Source organism: Tachypleus tridentatus, chromosome 2 (genome assembly GCF_004210375.1).
Source record: "Tachypleus tridentatus isolate NWPU-2018 chromosome 2, ASM421037v1, whole genome shotgun sequence".
NCBI classification, from domain to species: domain Eukaryota; kingdom Metazoa; phylum Arthropoda; class Merostomata; order Xiphosura; family Limulidae; genus Tachypleus; species Tachypleus tridentatus.
The window spans coordinates 43,079,347-43,100,578 of record NC_134826.1 but is presented as its reverse complement, the minus strand read 5'-3'; the positions used below and the strand labels follow the sequence as shown (position 1 = coordinate 43,100,578).

At 36.3% G+C, this 21,232-nt stretch overlaps 1 protein-coding gene across 5 annotated transcripts in view; it reads right to left on the bottom strand.

Moving 5' to 3' along the window:
• LOC143241988 (rho GTPase-activating protein 100F-like) overlaps positions 1–21,232 on the bottom strand; it is an 81,670-nt gene that overhangs the window by 39,442 nt on the left and 20,996 nt on the right. For all 5 annotated transcript variants that reach the window (XM_076485357.1, XM_076485346.1, XM_076485334.1 and 2 more), the window contains 2 exons: positions 14,511–14,638; positions 1,113–2,703 (listed from right to left, as the gene is read on the bottom strand). In XM_076485357.1, the coding sequence (XP_076341472.1) occupies positions 1,113–2,703; positions 14,511–14,597 (1,678 nt within the window). In that variant the 5' untranslated portion in view covers positions 14,598–14,638. The remainder of the gene's footprint in view (positions 1–1,112; positions 2,704–14,510; positions 14,639–21,232) is intronic.

The window sequence follows — 21,232 nt, the reverse complement described above, 5'->3', positions numbered from 1 at the left end:
TCACATTGTAATACTATACACAGATTGCGAGTCCCAACCATCAGACCGTGTCAAGCCTCTGTATAGTTATTAATTTTTGATATTTCACACTAATTCATTTTAATAAATTACATTTTTACATTTTACATTTTAATCATTATTAAAATGACCAGATATAACTTATCTTCGATTAATTTTTCAATGTTTGTTTTAGCACAAAGCTACTCAATATGGTGTATGTGCTCTTTCGAAACATATAGAGAAATAGAACTCCAGATTTTATCGTATTTTCTATTTGCAAAAGTTCAAATAGAAAATAAGGAAATGAGACGTGACATAACACACACACATATCAATAACAAATCTCTCAAGGTTTATTAGTTCTCAATAGTCATATAATGAATTTTCGACTCCCTTACCAATTAATTTAAAGAATGGCATTGTGAGACAGACAGACACAAAATTGATATTTAAAGTTACTTATTATTAGTGGATTTCTGAATATATTTACCCGTTGATTTAAAACATGGGTTTTTGTTTTGTTTTCTGCATTTCATTTTCTTATAACTATATCAGAGGTAACAGTGATTTGGAAGACTTTCTGTCAGTTTGGCATGAATAACACTAATTCATGTTTGTTGAAACACTCTGACTCACGAGTCACACCAAACATGCTCGTCCTTTCATCCGTGGGGGCGCTATAATGGCACAGTCAATCTTACTTTTCGTTGTTAAAAGAGTAACTCAAGAGTTGGTGGTGGGTGGTGGTGACTAGCTGCTTTCCCTCTAGTCTTATTCTGCTAAATTAGGGAAGGTCAGCGCAGATAGTTCTCGTTTAGCTATACGCGAAATTTATAACAAACAAACTCACTCACGAGAAGGACCTCAGGAAAATATATTATATATTGTTTAGACGATGAATACTACATGAACTGTGACTGACGACAGATTAAATTGAAAGCGTTGACCTTTACGGAAATACTTTAAAATATTACAAGTAGTTTGTAAGGTAATTATTTCGTGTTCGTGTTATCACTTACGATAAAGTCTATTGTTATTTAGTTCAATAAAATGTTTAGTTTAACTAATACTTTCTTGAGGATATAAGTAGTTTACATTAAAGTGAAACGTACCTACGCCTCGCCGGCCAGACCGGAACGACGGAAGCTCTGGAGCAGAAACAGCCCCATCGCTGTCCTCCTGAGAGTCGTAAGGCAGAGTTTTCTTAACGAAACGAACAGACTGGCGGGGTTGGCGGGGTTCTAGCTCAATAGCACGGGCTCGTGGCAGTGAATTGCTCCGGACTTGGCCAGCTGTTCCCCTAATCGGAACAGCGCGGCCTAGGCTGAATTGTCTGTATAACATTGAGTCTTTGGAGTTGGCCTGTACCTCAGTATCCGAAGAACTTTCCACCACTGATCGCCGTCGCAAAATGCCCGTATGAGGAGGAACATCTCTTTCGTAACGTCGGACTCGACCACGAGGTTGTATGTTGCGTGCCATTCTTAGAGCCGGACGAATTCCTCTTGAGGCATACCGTTCAAGCCAATCTTCTCTTTCAGTTGGAATTTTCTGTTCACTCTCCGTCCTAAGTAAACGGTTAGGCTTACTAGCTAATAAAGAGCCGGGCTCATCCCAGAGCCGGTGACGGGCACTTGTGCCTCTTTCGGGCCTCGAAGGCAACAAAGTGTGCGATGCAGACATCTGAGACTTCCTAGCCGTAAGTGACGGTCCAGCGTGAAAAGTATGAATTTTTTGAGCCAAGTTTTCTAGTGTTTTAGGGAAAACTTGTTGTGTCATTGGCTGACGAGTGACAACTTTCACCGGCTGTTCTTCAGCAGCTCCTCTGGTCCAGACACACTCCTCATCTTTAACATTGACGCCAGAGGTTCTGGGAACATGCCTTCCACGAGGTTGGGAATGATAAAAAATGAGGTGCTCTTCTGAAGGAAGCCCTTCTCTACCACTCAAAGGTCGATCTATGTCTAACATGTCGGATGACAAGTCCTTATTCCGAACTCTGGATAACTGACTATCTTCATTATTGCTGGTGGAAATGTCGTCTGGACCTTCATCTTCAAACTCCTTCTTCCATACTACAACAGGTTGACGAATTTCTTCCACCACTCTTTGAGACGCAAGTATAGATGCTCTCCCTGAAATTTTAGAGCGAATGGTAAGCACTAACCTTCTTGGAATAGACATTATGATAACAACATCATCTAAACTCATCTGTCTGACGTCTACTAGATTGACAGCCAATATTTCATCCCCTACTCTTAAAAGTCCACTGTCGTATACAGCACTTTCTAAGGCAATTCTTGATATGAAAACACCCTCGTTCAACCTAGTGCCGTCTCCTTCTCTAATATACAGGCCTAGAGTCTGGCCTGGGCGTTTGATGATTTCCACAAACTGCACGGTGTGGTTGGAATCAGTGCCACTGAGGTGTTTCTTACTTGTCTCGGCACCTACTCTTCCCAGACTACGGGGATCCAGAACACGGATAATCATCTCTCCTCGCTTCTGAACAGCTTCAATATTGGCAGCTGTTGTGGCGTCGTATTCATTCTCAACAGCTTCAATCTGCCGAAATATTTCAGTAGATATTCCACTGACCTTCCGGAAGTCACTCTGAACCACCATTTCCGGTATTCTTTGGCGTAACGGGCCCGCCCTTCGGGAACCATCTTCTCCTGCCTCCAGTTCACCTTCCCCCGTCTCCTGAAATACATATTTGAAGTCAAATAATTTAAGTTTATTGACTTTTAAGAAATGTCTAGCGTCACAGAGGTTATTTAAAGTACCTCAAATAAAAAAAAATCAAATTTTCTGGCGTCTAAGGAAAGTTCGCTTTTCATTTAAGCTCAAACTTGCATGGTTTGCTATATACGTTTTGCCCATCATAAGATTCAAACATCGAATTTTAGCATTATGAGTCCCTTAACTTATCGATGAGCTAGTTATAGGGAAAAGTGCCTTGAAAGATGCGTCGAGGGCACAACCATTTCTACCCTTCATATCCTTAGACGTGTTTTTATTGAAGGTTATTTCATCTAAACTTGTTCGATACTTTATCATAAGTTCTGATTTACTTAAGGACATTCTGAGACAGTTTATTGCCTGTTAACCATAAAAGACGGTTTAAATATCATTTAAACAAAGGTTTTTACTTTACTTGCAGTAGTAAAATAAGTAATTTCCGCAATGTTTTTCAGGAATAATTCACGTAGAAGTTGAGAAGTTGAGAATTCCTATCCTTTGTTCGAAGACAATTTCAAGAGTTGACTATGAAGATGGGATGAACTTTGCGACCGTATTTCATAACTGTTGCGACATAATACACGTTTTGTAACACTATCGACAACTTTATGTAAGAGTTAAGAAAGGTTTTTCTGCCTAACGGCTGACAATTTAAAATACCATATGTCCTAAACTTAAATATTTTCTATTTACTTATACAACTGTAATTGGAATATCAAGTTATGAAGCCACTTTTCGAGATATATTATTTCATACAGATATTCTAAGAAGGAAAAAAGCAACAAATAACACGCGAAGTAGCTTTTTTATATAGGGTTTGGTTTGAATTTCGTCCAAAGCTAAACGAGAGCTATCTGCGCTAGCCTTCCCTAATTTAGCAGTGTAAGACTAGAGGGAAGACAGCTAGTCATCACCACCCACCGCCAACTCTTGGGCTACTCTTTTACTAACGAATAGTGGGATTGACCGTCACTTATAACGCCTCTACGGCTGAAAGGGCGAAAACGTTTGGTGCGATAGGGATGCGAACCCGCGACCCTCAGATTACAAGTCGCATGCCTTAACATACTTGGCCATGGCGGGCCACGTGAGTTCGTCACTGATAAAACCATTGGGTGAATCACCAGTTGCTGCGATAGAAATATTGTATTTGCCAACAGCGAAACTTCAGATACACTGTCATTGTTCCAATCAACGTTAACTTAAGCATTTTTATGTCAGGAAATTCATAAGTGGTGTGAAAAATTACTCTAGATACACCGCAACATAGTTCAGATGTCACGTAAGACTTATGTGGGTTCACTTAGTAGTTGACTTCTGATTCTAAATGGTATATTTCACTCGTCACGCTAGACTAATCAGGATTCGCTCTAGTATACTTTAACATCTCGAAGTAGACGTTAAGCAATATTCGTCATACATAACATTGTTTTGTTTTTGTTTGCTTGTAAAGGACAGCAGCAAGCAATAAAGAGAGACCTGGATCAGTTTCAAAAATATGCTGATAAGATCCACAGTAAAGAAATATAAAAAACTCAGTATCATCAATTAATACAGAAAAATAAGAATCAGAATCCAAGGTTTACAGAGAAGGATCAGTAGTCAAATATTGAAAAATCAGGTGAGGATATAAATATCAGGATTAGCTGTAAAAATTCAGGGTCTATGCCCAAAATATAAAGATTATGATCAACAGTCAAATATTGAAAGATTAGGTGAAGATATAAATATCAGGATCAGCTGTAAAAAATCAGGGTCTGTTCCCAAAATATAAAGATTATGATCAACAGTCAAATATTAAAAGATCAGGTGAAGATATAAATATCAGGATCAGCTGTGAAAAATCAGGGTCTGTGCCCAAAATATAAAGATTATGATCAACAGTCAAATATTGAAAGATCAGGTGAGGATATAAATATCAAGATCAGCTGTAAAAAATCAGGGTCTGTTCCCAAAATATAAAGATTATGATCAACAGTCAAATATTGAAAGATCAGGTGAGGATATAAATATCAGGATCAGCTGTAAAAATCAGGGTCTGTTCCCAAAATATAAAGATTATGATCAACAGTAAAATATTGAAAGATCAGTTGAGGATATAAATATCAGGATCAGCTGTAAAAAATCAGGGTCTGTTCCCAAAATATAAAGATTATGATCAACAGTGAAATATTGAAAGATCAGGTGAGGATATAAATATCAGGATCAGCTGTAAAAAATCAGGGTCTGTTCCCAAAATATAAAGATTATGATCAACAGTGAAATATTGAAAGATCAGGTGAGGATATAAATATCAGGATCAGCTGTAAAAAATCAGGGTGTGTTCTCAAAATATAAAGATTATGATCAACAGTCAAATATTGAAAGATCAGTTGAGGATATAAATATCAGGATCAGCTGTAAAAAATCAGGGTCTGTTCCCAAAATATAAAGATTATGATCAACAGTGAAATATTGAAAGATCAGGTGAGGATATAAATATCAGGATCAGCTGTAAAAAATCAGGGTCTGTTCCCAAACTATAAAGATTATGATCAACAGTCAAATATTGAAAGATCAGGTGAGGATATAAATATCAGGATCAGCTGTAAAAAATCAGGGTCTGTTCTCAAAATATAAAGATTATGATCAACAGTGAAATATTGAAAGATCAGGTGAGGATATAAATATCAGGATCAGCTGTAAAAAATCAGGGTCTGTTCCCAAAATATAAAGATTATGATCAACAGTCAAATATTGAAAGATCAGGTGAGGATATAAATATCAGGATCAGCTGTAAAAAATCAGGGTCTGTTGACAGAATAATCAGTAGACAAGATCAATAACGAAACACCATTGGTGACTAATTAAATTCTCCGTTAAGAACATTATAGAGGACTTAATTATTTATGTTAGATATATCGTGGTCATTTCCACCGGTTGTGTAAAAATGTTGTTGTTACAACTGTATTTTCACATACATTGTGTAAAACATGTTGTTGTTACAAGTGTATTTTCACATACATTGTGTAAAATACGTTGTTACAAGCTTATTTTCACACACATTGTATAAAACATGTTGTTACAAGTTCATTTTCAGTCAATTCGCTCAAATAATAAAATCCATTCAAATTTAGAAAATATAAACAAATTGATTACTTGGTTATTTCTATATAATATATAAACAACCAGTACTACTGTTTTTTGTATTTTTAAAAATGTACTATTGAATTACTATGAAAACAAAACAAAACATATGCTACACTGTAAAGCTTTTTCATGTGATTTAACACTTGGGCGTCATTGTAGATTTTGTGTGTGTAAAATGAAGAAGATTGGCAAACCACGACATTTAAGTCTCCCCTCTACAAGTGGTACATGGCCCGGCATGGCCAGGTGGTTAAGGCACTCGACTCGTAATCCGATGGTCGCGGGTTCGAATCCCCGTCGCACCAAACATGCTCGCTCTTTCAGCTGTGGGGCGTTATAATGTTACGGTCAATCCTACTATTTGTTGGTAAACGAGTATCCCAATAGTTGGCGATGGGTGATGATGACTTTCTGTTCTAATGTTACGCTTCTAAATTAGGGACGGCTAGGGCAGATAGCCCTTGAGTAGCTTTGCGCGAAATTCAAAACAAACCAAACCAATCCAAGTGGCACAATAGCATGCCTACAGACGTTCAATGCCAGAAACCTGGTTTTACCACTCGTGGTTGGGAGAGCACAGATAGCCCAGTGTGAAGCTTTGCGCTTAACTACAAACAAGATGACAATTAAAAACACGTAACTAAGAGATTCTCGACTATATTTCTGTAGCAGAGCTAACAAGAACTGTACACAATCCAAAGGTAATTCCCTCTCGATTTTTATAAATTGTAAAACTTAACTTGAAATATTAGGAGTTATGTAACGAATATATATAGTGTAAAACTCTTAAACAAACGATAAAAAGAAACTTGTGAGAGAGACTGAATGTAAAATTAAAACTACTTCCGCAGTAGTCTGGGAATGTAGTTGGGAATGCGTATCATATTAGCAGAAATAGATAACTGTGTAATTCGAAACAAATAATTAAGGTGGCAGTTTATTAGAGATATTACTCATAATCACGCCAAACTGAAGTGGTATTTAATATTTAATCTGATAAGTTCTGCCTTTTAAAACCAATGATGAATTTGTCCAATATATTCGGTTCTACGTCTTTCTTGTGTTTCCGATTATATATTATGAAACATAAAGAGGTGTAGAACTTATCCACGTGCTAAGCTACCTTTTAACACGAAATGTGTAATATATCTTCAGAATTAATGAAATAAAAACACGATTAACTAGATGATTCTACAGCTAAGTAATGTCCAGCTATTCTGGAGTATTGATCTAAAACCTTTTTCTTTTTTTAAATTTCGAATGTCTTCAAGTGATGTGAAAGGTAATTCGTAAGCAAAAATTTCAATAGCCACTCTGTATGTAACGTGGTCCGTTTTAGCGTACGTCAAACAACTCCAGGTAAACGTAAGTGTAACATTCATTAAATACCTTATGATTTTCTTTCGTGTCTATAAAGCACAAGGACAGATATGTAGATAGATAAAACAATCTAATCATACAGTTCAAAGACAATACTTTTTTATGTTATTGAAATTATACTAGCGTAGTAAGCACATTTCCTGTATTTAAAATACTATTAGAAACACTATTTCGATACCCATGGTGGGGACAGCATGGTTAGCTAATGCGCATCTTTGTTTTTAGCTTAAAACAAAAGTAGGGGATAGTTGTTAAAATTTATTATAACATGTTGATATATTAAATTCCAAAATTAATCGTTGTTTGTTTTTGGAATTTTGTGCGAAACTACCCGAGGGCTATCGGTGCTTGTCGTTCCTAATTTTGTAAATCGGCTAATTATCACCACTGACCACTGACTCTTGGGTTAATCTTTTACCAACGAATGGTGGTTTTGATCGTCACTTTTAACACTCTAACGGCTGAAAGGGCGAGCGTTTTAGTGAGAGGATTCGACTCTGCAACCCTCGAGCGCCCTAACCACAGCCGGGTCCCGAAAATTAAAGTAATAATTTTTACCTAGCATACACACCCGTCAGTTGTGATCGTTGAGGTCCTTACTTCAAAACTAAATTAATGTTTAGGATCCGTAAATGATGTTTTTCTATACTGATAAGTTACAGAGGCGTCATGTGATATAATAATATTATAAAATATAAACATTCGATTTTTCGTGACCTCATTAAAAATAATTGTTTAATTGCAGATGCTGTAATTGTGTTTAACTTTCGTCTGGCATTTTGTAATAAATAACAACGGTTTTTAGCTACATTCTTACTTTTATACTGAACTATGTACAATTACTGTGTTCCTAACTTCAACTAGCTTTAAAACAAGTATTTGCTTCTTTGTTTTCGAAAGAACTGTGCATCTCGAGAGTGAACGCATACAGACAACAGCACTCACTATCAACTCTTGGGTTACTCTTGTCTGGTTGAATACTGGGATTTGAAAATTATTCTCGTAAACCTAAAACCCTAAAGTGCTGAAAGCAATTTGCGAATTATAATATATATTGATCACAGTTATCCTGTTGAAATCTATTAATTAACACTCACCTATCTTTGTTTTAATTAAACCATTACCTACTTATTAACTTCAGATTTGGAGCTTTGTATATATATATAGCAGTAGCATTCGCACAAACGTTTAGAATATACGCTACTGAAATTAATCACGCCGAATTTAATACATTCCAGTCACGTAAGATACAGTAGAGTTAATGATACTAAGATACGTAATATGGCTTCATTTGAGTCACATTTTATATAAAACATATCAGGTGTTGCACAGAATTCCTTGTAAGTGACTGAGGTGACTAAGCTGGCGCCCGCAGTGTCTCAGCGGCATGTCTGCGGACTTACAACACTAAAATCCAGGTTTCAATACCAGTGGTAAGCAGAACACAAATAGCCCTTTGTGTAGCTTTGTGCTTAATGAAAAAAAACAACAACAACAAGAACTAAGCTGGCGAATCGATTTAGCTGCTAGGCTTAACATACACTGTTACTAATATATTCCTTTATCACAATCAAGACCGAGTGTTTTCTCGAAAAATAAACGTGAGAATCATTTATTACATTTGGCAGTTATTACTTAACCTGCGTCTGAAAATGCAAGTCAAGGACCAAAGCCCGCCATCTTAGAGTGGTTATTTGCACTGTGGCTACCAAAAGAATCGAACAATGATGTTTAGTTTCACAAGCCCTCAAACTTACCTTTAAGCCACAGAACAACTGGTTAAATAGATGGAACTTTAGAAAGTTCTTTGTTCGAAATAATGAGCCTAAGATCACGCAGTTATCATTAAAAGGGATCGCAACGTAACAATATTATGGCCATAAACATCGCTCGTTCAAAACCACTTTTAAAATATCTGGGGCCTGGCATGGCCTAGCGCGTTAAGGCATGCGCTTCGTAATCTGAGGGTCGCGGGTTCGCGCCCGAGTCGCGCCAAACATTCTCGCCCTCCCAGCCGTGGGGGCGTTATAATATTACGGTCAATCCCACTTTTCGTTGGTAAAAGAATAGCTCAAGAGTTGGCAGTGGGTGGTGATGACTAGCTGCCTTCCCTCTAGTCTTACACTGCTAAATTAGGGACGGCTAGCACAGATAGCCCTCGTGTAGCTTTGTGCGAAATTCCAAAAACCAAACCAAAATGTCTGAATAAAAATGTCTATTTCACAGTAGTGACTGATCAAAACTAAAAGTTGTCATACTTATAAGCCCAAATAATTGCTAAATACGTGTTTATGGAGTGAATCAAAGTTTCACTATTTTAATGAATTTTCATCTAAGTGACTTTTTCGGACAAGCGTACAGAAAAATTAACGAATCTTACCGCTTTAATTCTTTCACAGAACTCTTACATTCGGGGCTCCAATGATCATTTTCATATCGTAAATGACACCAGTATATATAAATCGAACTATGCGCTACTTTGGGCACATAGCTAGATTTGAAAGTAGATTGGTAGAGATCTTGATGAGTAATAGAATAGAATCGGGATTTATTCGCACCCCAAGCTTATTATATTGCTGGCGCATAAAAATAGGGCTAATAAAAAGGAAACAAACAAGTATACTAAAACAACTGAACTTCATAGATTGGTATCATTTTCTTTTTCTTCCACTGTTTAAAATAATGTGATGTATTGCCTTGCTCCACTTTATATTTTTTGTGTGTTTAAATATAAATCGTAAAAGCACTGATCTGACAAATGATTATCAGTATATTCATACTTCAGCTATGTTTTTATGTGGTAATACTTAACTAGGGGGACACAAGCACTGAGAAGAACTATTTCTTAGAATTTACAACTTTTGTCTTTGCACTGTCACCATTTAAATAAATGTTCTTACTTTCTGTACAATTTTGCGTTAGTGTTTTCTTATAGCAAAGCCACATCAGGCTATCAGTTGAGTCCACCGAGAGGACTCTAACCCCTTATTTTAGCGTTGTAACTCCGTGGACTTCCCACTGTACCAGCGAGGGACTTTTTTTTTGTGTGTAATTTTCCATTCCAGAAAAAAATTCCATCCTAGCATTCACAAAGGTGTTATTATTTAAACTAGGAGAATTAGTTATTAAGAAGATGATACTTTTATCAGTTGTGAAAATGTAAAGATAGAACAGAATGCGACCGAGAATTTCAGTCGTTGACAATGAGGACTAAGATCTAGTCATGTGTATCTCCTCTTCAAATTAACTGCACTTTTTTGTACGTTCACTGAAAGTTTACTGCATATTTAAAACTACTGGAGCAAAATATTTCTGAAATATTTTGTAAAAGAGTGTGTTTTTCTTTCAGCAAAGCCACATCGGGCTATCTATTATGTCCAGCCAGGGAAATCGAACCCCCTGTTTTAACGTTGTAAATCCGTACACTTATCGCTGTACCAGCGGGTAATTTGTAAAAAAAAAAAGTAATCGTGTTTTTTCTTGCTTAGTTCATTATATTCAGTTGAGAGCGCATGCGCATGTAGACTTAATTCTTACTTGCTTATTAGTTTAGATTAATTTTCCTGTAATCACGCACATAAACTTTTTATTTTCTAGGAAGTAACAGAGTGTTACAGCGCTGGCTTGTTTCTACAGTATTACTTGTTTGATTTTCGTTTGCTAAAGATGTGCATGTTTGAAGATAAGCGCAAAGCTACACAATGGACTATCTCTGCTTTGATCACCACGAGTATAAAAACCCGGTTTCTAATGTAATTCGTCAGACGTATCGCTACGCTACTAGGGGTCGCTTCAAAGAAAATAAAAAATTTAATACAGGTTTTGTGGGTAGAAAGATAAAAGTTATAAGTGTGATAAAAGAGGACGAGATTTAAGTTTTTATAATCCATGCTGATTATCACAACATTATATTTTTAATGTTAGAAAATAAAGTGTGAAATCACTAATAGTTGTGTCTGAAGCCTAGTTTCGAGAAACTGCATGTTTTGCTCATTCTCATCAGTTTCAAATTAAACACCAGCAAGGCATATATATATATTCAGAGATAAAGGTGAAGTCAATAATCCTAAACGCGAGTACTTTCAGCCGTGGGGAAGTTATAATGTGACAAACACTCAGGCCAAGTTGGCAGTATGATGATAGCGGTCTTCCCTCTGGACTTACAGAGATTAAAGGTGCAAAAGCCCTCATAGCTTTGTGCGAAATTCAAAAACAAATAAAACAGACTTTTAACAGCATTAAACTTTAACAAGCATCGATGTTGATGAACGAAATAACAACAAGCGAGTCAAAATAATTAACAAGTCCTTAGGGTATTTAGTACATTAAAACAGTCCTCACAGCACAGGAATGTAAATACTTCACACCAAACATCTTTAAGTCAAGTGTACAAGGCACTAAACATCCACATTTTCCTCTGTTACATCTCATGGGGACCAAATTAATATTATATGTTCAAGATCTATTGCGACCTCATATGAGCCAAACTGGTCTATGGGTTATTGGTACTTCCAAGGCTTCTGTCTCAAAGATACTGGACCCCATTCATCATCTGCACGGGGGGCTTTCCACGCTTCTCTAATCCAGAGTTTGTACACTGAGACCTCCCTCCAACTCTACCACTACTTGCAACTTTCTCTGCAACATGTTATGAAGGTTCGATTCTTATCAGCGTATTCCCCCTCGAATTCTAGTTTGCTTGGGCACAACTGAGTTTCTGAGAAACGACCAGGCTGTTGCTTTCTTTCTAATTTTGATCTTATCTACTTGACTTGGAAAACGTGATGCCGTTTACTATTAGCTTAAAAACACTGCTTCGAAATTTTACTATAGGTTGCAAATGCTGAAAAGGAATACTGAAATAGATTTTTTTAAATTATTTATTGAACACACGCAAGAAATTGACTAATTTGTAAAGTAGACGTCAGAGAGTAAGGCCCATTTAAGTGGTTAGAAACTTACGTGCTTTATTGAGAAAAGATTAGATTGTTTGTAAGTTTTCTATGAGTTCACGTATGTCTTCCTTTCGTCTTTTCTTTTATTACATGTATTTGTCGTTTAAGGTTTGCTCGGGGAAAATCTTGGTGAGTGTGTAAACGCGAGAAACTTTTCCCAACGATTTTTCGTTTGTTTGTTTGTGAGGATCATTCTAACACCGAAAGTGTTCATGAGAAGAGATACAAAATATGGCAACATGGTACAGTGTCAAAATGATAACCAGTATCTTTCTATATATATATGTGTGTGTGTGTGTGTGTGTGTGTGTATTAGGGTGTGTGCTTTTGTATCCTAAAGAGTTATGATAATACATTAGATTTCACAGTTCTATACGAAACCGCATCGCTTGGTGGTAGATATGTTCTTAATCATACCATGACAGCAACATTATTCCGCACTCTCTGATAGAAAACTAAGTTTCTGAAACTTATCACCCGATTTTCCCTTGCCAATATTTTTAAAGATAAGTTAGCCCTCTGAGTTGCATACTGGATAAGTGTGCTTTAACAGTTCGTTATATTTATTACACCTAAACTTAATACAAGAGAGTTTGTTAAAACAAACCCACATTGGTGTATTCAGCGATGAGACTCGAGCCCCAGAACTTAGCAATGTTAGTCCGTGGACTTATCGCTGTCCTAACGGTCAACGACACAAGAGAAAGTTTAATTCTCAAATTTTGTTCACTGATTATTAGGGTTATAAGTCCTCAAACGTAACCGTTGAGGCCCCGATAAACAATTCTCAAACTGGAAAATATATATTCACTTCTTTAAGTGGAATATGTGCGTTATAGGAACCAACCAGCTTTTCCTGATTCTCAGTGTCACTGTTAAATATAGTTTATATCAAAAATCTCTCTTAAAAAACTCAGGCCAGGCATGACCTGAGTAGTGGGGCTCACGACTTTCAACCTTCGTGTCGCGGTTGCGAAAACCGGGACTGAATACATTCACCCTTTCAGCCGTTGGGGCGTTATAATATGAACTTGAATACAACTTTTCGTCAGTAAAAGAGTAATTAAAGAGTTAATGATGAGTAATGTTGATTAACTGCCTTTCATTTAGCCTATTACTTCTAAATTAGGGACGTCTAATCCAAATAGTTCTCGTAATTTTGCGCGTCGTTCAACAAAACTTGAAAACTTGTTCAATATTTTTTCATTAAATACGAATAAATATTTGACATAATTATTTTTATTGCATTTATTCACGAAGAAGAAATACATTAACAAAATTATCTGTTCAAACTGCTCAAAGTCAGTAAGTACGTAATTTCTAAAGAAATAAATAGTCGAGAGAACGACGCACCACTCTGGATGTTGTTAGTCGTTCAATCCTTGTGAATTCTAACACTTCATGAGTAAAAGCAAAAAAGGAGAATATGTTATAACAGGCTAGTTTGTCACAATCAGTACCGACGACGCTTTTAGCTAATACCAGATCTCATCAGACCGGCTGAGATAAAATATATACAGCAATAGTTTGTTTGTTTGTTTGGGAATTTCGCACAAAGCTACTCGAGGGCTATCTGTGCTAGCCGTCCCTAATTGCAGTGTAAGACTAGAGGGAAGGCATGAACATTAACCGATTGACCGTCACATTATAACGCTCCCACGGCTGGGAGAGCGAGCATGTTTGGCGCGACTCGGGCGCGAACCCGTGACCCTCAGATTACGAAGCGCACGCCTTAACGCGCTAGGCCATGCCGGGCCCACCATATATAATATATACTCTTTACTGACAAAAATTATTTTAAAGCATATCACATGAAAAAGCATATCATATTCGTTTATCACTATAACTTAGTATGGTTTGAATTTCGCGCAAAGTTACACAAGGACTATCTGCGATAGTCGTCCATAATTTAGCAGTCTTAACTGGAAGAAAGTCTGCTAGTCATCACACCCACCGCCAACTCTTAGACTACTCTTTTACCAACGAATCGTGGGATTGATCGTGACATTATAACACCTCCAAAGTTTAAAGGACGAGCATGTTTGGTGTGACGGAGATTCGAACCCGCGACCCAGAAATTACGAGCGGAGCGCCATAACCACCTGGCCATGTCGGGTCATCATCGTAATAAACGACAGACTGAGTAAGTTAGTTGTAATTAGTATCAAGTTTAATTGTTAACAGATATAAATATTAAAACCACTAATGCTTTTTTTTATTGTTGTCAGTTACGTCGTTCTACGAATTCCAACATAGAACAGCGCTACAAGTTTAATAGCGTTTTAAATAACATTTATCACGTACCTTTCTACGACCGCAGCAAAGCATCTTTGAAGAAAGTATATGCTTCACCTTTTCACGTAGACGGGGCGGCTGTGCAAGGGCGCTCATGTGTGCTGAATGTTGGCTTCCGTTCTGGCCAGATAGGACACCTAGGTGATGGAAGAGAACCGAGTGCCAAGTTTTCGTTTTATTAGACAGAAATAATTTAGCATGTAATTAAACAAAGTCTCACATTCTATTTAAGTACAATCAGTAAAAAAAAATACCTCAAAGTATCAAAATAAATTAGAATACAGCTTATTAAATCTTTTCATTATTTGAGAAGTTATATAAGCATTTATTTTGGTTCATGTTGTCAGAAGTACTGAATTCAAATGTTTCAAGTCAACAATTTGAATACTTCAGTTTATTAAAGTTGCCTATAAATGAGATGTGTTTATTGATATGATTAATTAAAAAAATAGGTCAAAAAGCATTTTTTTAAAACAGCTTCGTTCTTTCTTAACTCATGAAAGGGAATACACGTACAATGTGAAGACTTTACATAATCTACAGCTGTTTGGTTGTCTTGATGGGCTGGGTTCCATTTTCTTGTAAGTTATACCATAAACTGGAGTTAAAACAGCAAATGGCTTTCCAATACTAAAATATACGACGAATCTTCCATTGCTGAATAATGGATGCCACTGAATTACAAATGTTCTTTTAATATAATCTTCATTCCTTACACGTAAAGATGATTGTATATTGGCGTAGAATCTGGTATTTCAAGACGGTTCGAATGTCGTTTCACAACCGTAGATGCGAAACTATAATCAAACTTATAAACCCGAGTCGAAGTTGTTACTAATAAAGCATCTTTGTTTCGGTTCAAAGGGGACCCACTTCATGATTACTTAAATCGATTTTTGTTTATTTATTGGATTTCGCATAAACTGTCATTAGGGCTATCTGTGTTAGACGTCTCAATTATGAAGAGGTAGGTTAGATGGTTTGCAGCTGGGTAACATCACTCACCGTCATCTCGTATGGTATTATTATCCAGCCATGGTGAAGTAATTCTTGATGACGAGAAACCCACTCGAAATAAAAATGTATCTCAGAACGGCTGAAGATGACCTAGGAAGGTCGAAACGTTATTCTCTCCTATATCAATAAAAGTGTTAATACCCATACCAACCCAGCTGTTCTGAGATACATTATTATCCAACGAAATAGTTGGATTTGATTGCTACTCTTACAACGCATTCGCACGACCAAAGTACAGAAAACGATTTTTTTTTCGGTAACGAGACACGAGCCGCGGAGTCTCAGCACCACAAATCGACACTGTAACCATTGAATAGTACTAGATCTCGCTGGTGTAAAATGTTTTGTCTGGACTTTATATGTTTTCATAATGTTAACTCTTCTAGCACATTCTCGTCGAAGCACGAGATTCCAGTTTTTGTGTTTTGTATCGAATTATTCACATGGTAGTAGTTTTGGTTTTTAAACATCTAGGGAAGCAAAACCCAAACAGGCAAACCAGGAGCGCTCAGAAACATTTGTTTCTCTTCAGCCCCACACGCGTTTTTAGGTTAAACCCGTCCAGAAGGATAGGGTAAAATCTGTATTTATTTTTGTCTGGGAAAACTGAGAAAACATGAATGCTGAGGAGAAGAACAGCTGGGCAATTTTGGTGAGGATGAATTCAGTCTTGTTATAAGAACTTTCTATGAAGAAATTCGTGGTGTAGCAGAGAGATCCAAACAGCAGCCCGTCACGCTTTATCACAGGATTCATCGTGTAAGGCTAGAGAGAAGGCAGCTAGTTATCACCACCCACATCCAACTCTCAATAGAATACAACCTACTTTAAGTACACACTGCCCACCTCTCCCCGTGGGTGTTAAATATGAAACGTCGACATCAAGGAAACAGAATCGATAATGCATGAAGATGTCGGCGAAGAAGAAAATACATTTCTCGGTGTCTTTTCAGTTTTTATTTATTATTAGCGTCCACGATACTTTGGTAATTCCAAAAATGGCATAGATATTACGCTAACATAGCGGTTTGGAAGACAAAACAAGTCATTTCAAGCAGAAAGGTAATGTAAGTATTCAACCTAACAAAAAAAGAGGAAGGTATTCCATTTGTAATCTTTATTCATTATTATTTCTCGTAACCATTACAACAAGTGATGACTCCACAAACACCGAACGATGTAAACACGAGAATCGTTAAATTAGTCGTTAGGAATGTTTTCTAAACACGAAATTTCTGCCAGACATCACTCAGCCCATCTGTTTTCCTAGTTACATTTATCGTAATATGAACTATTAGGGAAAGTGATTGTGTGTGTATTATATATATATATTATTTTGTTATAACCTAAAAACAAGCCGAAACAAAAATAAATTAAAAATTAATAAACAAAAATAAATTAAAATTAATAAACAAAAATAAATTACAATTAATAAACAAAAAATGCTGCACTAATTAAATAGATCCCAGGGTACAAACTATAATGTGCGATATAAAATGAGCCCTAGGTTTTGTAGGTGACTGAATATATAGGATCCACATTGCGGTGGGGATACACCGCCTACTAGGTTATAACAAACTAATATAATTAGTTAGAGGTTTGGAATTGATGTTTTTAATGCAGTCCTTCCTTTACGTTTTGTTTACTTACCTTTATCAGTATTAATTTTCTATAAAATATGTATATAGCAAAATTACATCGGGTTATCTGCTGTGACTACACAGGGAAATCAAACTTCTGATTTTAGTGTTGTAAATCTGAAGACTTACTACTGTCTTCCTGGAGGGCATTAGGGAAAACTTGGAACACAACTACAGCCATTTTACTTGAATTACTTTTTGAAGAGATTTCGAGGTCAAGATTTATTTCAACGCAGTGTTGGTGTTTATTCTCCAGGTTACATTTTTGAAAAACCTTTTTGTCTACGAACAAGAGGACAAACACACATTTAAATTTACTGGTTTTTGTTAATAATGATTAAGCCTACTCTAAGTCAAGACAAAGCCACAGATTTGTTGTTATAATGACAATTCGAAGTTAACTATATTTATAACTAAATGTTTATTTAAATAAGATCAAAATTTTGAAACGTAATGGTTGTTAGTTTAAAAATCACCGAAATACTTGAAGCATCTGGTTCTACTCCTATACGTTCTTTCAGTGCAATTTTTTTTTTTAAATTTCATGCAACGCTACACTGCGCTAGCCATCCCTAACTTAGCGGTGTAAGACTAGAAGGAAGGCAGCTAGTCATCACCATTCACCGCTAACTCTTAGGCTACTTTTTTAGCAACGAATAGTGAGATTGGCCGTGACATAATAACGCCCCCCGGCTGAAAGGGCGAGCATGTTTGACGTAACGGGGAATTGATCCTGGTACCGTCAGATTACGAGTCGAGCGCCCTAACCTCCTGGTCATGCCTGGCCGCTTGGGGAAGTAAACAGCAAAAATCTGAATCCAAAAATTACGTTTCCCTTAGCTTGTAGAATAAATATAGTTCGGTTTGAATTTCGCGCAAAATTACACGAGGGCTATCTGCGCTAGCCGTCCCTAATTTAGCAGTGTAAGACTAGAGGGAAGGCAGCTAGTCATCACAACCCACTGCTAATTCTTACGCTACTTTTTTACCAACGAATAGCGGGATTGGCCGTAACATAATAGCGCTATCCCCGACTGAAAGGTCGAGCATGTTTGATGTAACGGGGAATCGATCCCGCTGCCATCAGATTACGAGTTGAGCGCCCCCTAACCTCTTGGCCCTGCCAGGCCAGCATATAAGAATTAAACATTTGACTCACAGCGTTATAATTCGCAGACGTGGTGTCACAACTCTGTAGTAGAATATATAAATAGTTACATATAGAAATAGTTCTTTATTTAAAAGTATGATAAACGCTTGGTACATATGTAGCGTGCAATTCACGTACTAGATAAACGTGGACTTCTGAACAATAACCGTGCTTTTTAATGACTCTTATCATCTCGTTTCTTTTGTTATTGTTTTTTTAAAGATAGCTGAAATGTGACGAATTTGGAATGAAAGTATTAGATAAGGTAGAAATATAAATATATTTTTTACATTATCTGCTTTCTAACTGCGGTTCTACACTACATTTCAAATCGCTGCCAAAAAAACAACAACACGTGTACTTCTTTGAGTATGTTTCAGCTGAGTTATAAAACGGTAAACAATTTATATAGCCTTCAGGGAATGCTAGTGAGATACAAGTGGACCCACGATAGGTTCGTAAAACCCGTCCTTAAGCAGTGTTGAGTAACCTAAATGAAACTTTAGAGTAAATACATTGTTTTGACGATTTACTGAAAGCCAACGTTTGCAACTTCACGACCACATTATTCAGCAGTAAACTAACTGCATTAATTAAAATTTTATGATAATATTTATATTTTTCGCGAATACGATCTTTACTACAGAACCAATCGACGTACAGTAGAGAGTGAGCAGAAATGAAGTATCACCTATATAAAGTAAATTGAGGCGCATTTAGAGAGAAAAAGAACTGATGCCAAGAACTGAGAAGTGGATACCATATAAACATTATTTGAAGACATACCTTAATATTAAAATTTAAAAAAGTGTTTACAGTAATTAAGAACAACACTGAAAGAAAGAGAAAGGGGTAAAATAAAATCATATTATTGTCAGTGTTATTTAACCCTAAATCTTAAGTAGATGGAATAAAAATTGGTTTGCTGTTTGGGAAGCAACTTTGAACAAGAGAAAACTTGTAAGGCCAACTTCTCACGAGAATACTTTAAGTAAGTTTAGAGTACAATCTCTTGTTTCAAAGACCCTATAAAACTACCAAAATATTGTACTCGTCTTGGTAGAAAGGCTTCCCAAAGCAACGTAAAAATGGATTTCAATACGTCCATGACTTCTACGTCACTCTGTGTACTTACTATAAACAATAATAAAAGTTAATTGACTATTTCTTGTGACTTTTGTTGACTGAAGTTCGACCAATCGCTAAATGAACTAAGATAATGCAAGTGGTTAATATGTAAAGTAGTAAATAGTATTTGACTATTCTTCTGGTTTCATAGTTTTATTTTTCCTTTTTTGATTTGATTCGAAATATTTTGGACGATCTCACTTTCTGATGGCTTTAACTTCTAAAGGAAACCCATCGCCACTGTATCATTACAGCTTCTAGACTAGTTTGCACTTGTAAATGACACGAGGGTAAACATAATTTTCAGACATTCGCCTATTTCTTAGCTTATCAATGAAAACAGGTCTTCTAGAAGTAAATAACTTCGCAAAGGCAATAGACATTTACAAAAATCTCAATGCAAAGAAGTGGAAAAACGCATTTAGAAATGAGGACCTATTTTGGCAAGGGGCCCGACATGGCCAGATGGTTAAGGCAATCGACTCGTAATCTGAGAGTTGCGGGTTCGAATCCCTGTCACACCAAACACGATCTCTCTTTCAGCCGTGGAGTAGTTATAATGTTATGGTCAATCCCACAATTCGTTGGTAAAAGAGTAGCCAAAGAGTTGGCGGTGGGTGATGATTACTAGTTGCCTTTCCTCTAGTCTTACACTGCTAAATCAGGGACGGCTAGCGCAGATAGCCCTCGTGTAGCTTTGTGCGAAATTCAAAACAAATTAAACAAAAAAATATTTCGTAAAAGAAAAATTACTGCGTCTGATAAAGTTGGAATGACAAAACTTCTTTTTTCCTACCTACATAAATAAAGCATTTCAATTGTTCAACATTTTAGCGAATATGCTCATATATTTGAGATGATATGAGCTCCTAAACAGACCTACCTAGAATTGTAAAGTTGAATAATGTTAGTCTGTATACGGTGTTAACATTTGCTCTTTTATGTGGACCACAAGAGGAAGATTTCATCTTCTCTTTTTGGTCTAGTTTCTTCTTTATACTGATTATCATTATTATTTGCTTACTATGTTTTCTCCCCCTGTGCGGTAAGTCTTCGGATTTACAACGCTAAAATCAGAGGTTCGATTTTCCTTGAAATACACAGTAGATATCCTAATGTGGTTTTTCTATAACAAAACACACACATTTATTGTATTTTAGTTACTTGTATATGTTTATTAATATATTTTACTTTATTATTTTACTTCCATGGTTCTCGCATTTTAAAATCTTTTATTTCCTTCGTATTCCGTTTTAAATGGTTTCATTGAGTTTTTTCCCTTTGCTTATTTTTTGTCAAAGTGAGTTACTTAGAGTAGATTCCAAGGACATCAGTAAAGGTTTGTAACCAACTTTCCTACTTGTCGTTCACTCTCTGTTTACCTGTAAAGAAGAAATGTCTGTTCTCTGAAGGTGCTGGTCTTGATGAAAGGACTTTCCAAATCAATGTAAGAATGTTTTTAAATACGTTCCCGCCCTCTGGAACACTATGTACTTACTATAAAAAGCAATAAATGTTAGTCGATTGTTTCTTTTGATTTTTATTGATTGAAGTCCGATCGATATTTAAGTGAACCTTAAAGTCCTTAAAATTCTTCTTCTGTGATTAAATCAATCACCTCTACAGAGCATTTATAGCTCATCTAGGTAGGTGCAACTACAATAAATGATTTCTATAGATTCTTTGTCTTATTTTAAAAGTTCAAAGGTGAATGTCAATACGTGAAAGACGCAGAAGTTATCAGAAAATTAAAAGTTTCTTTACATTCTTAGTTTCGATAGGTGGCCATTTTATAT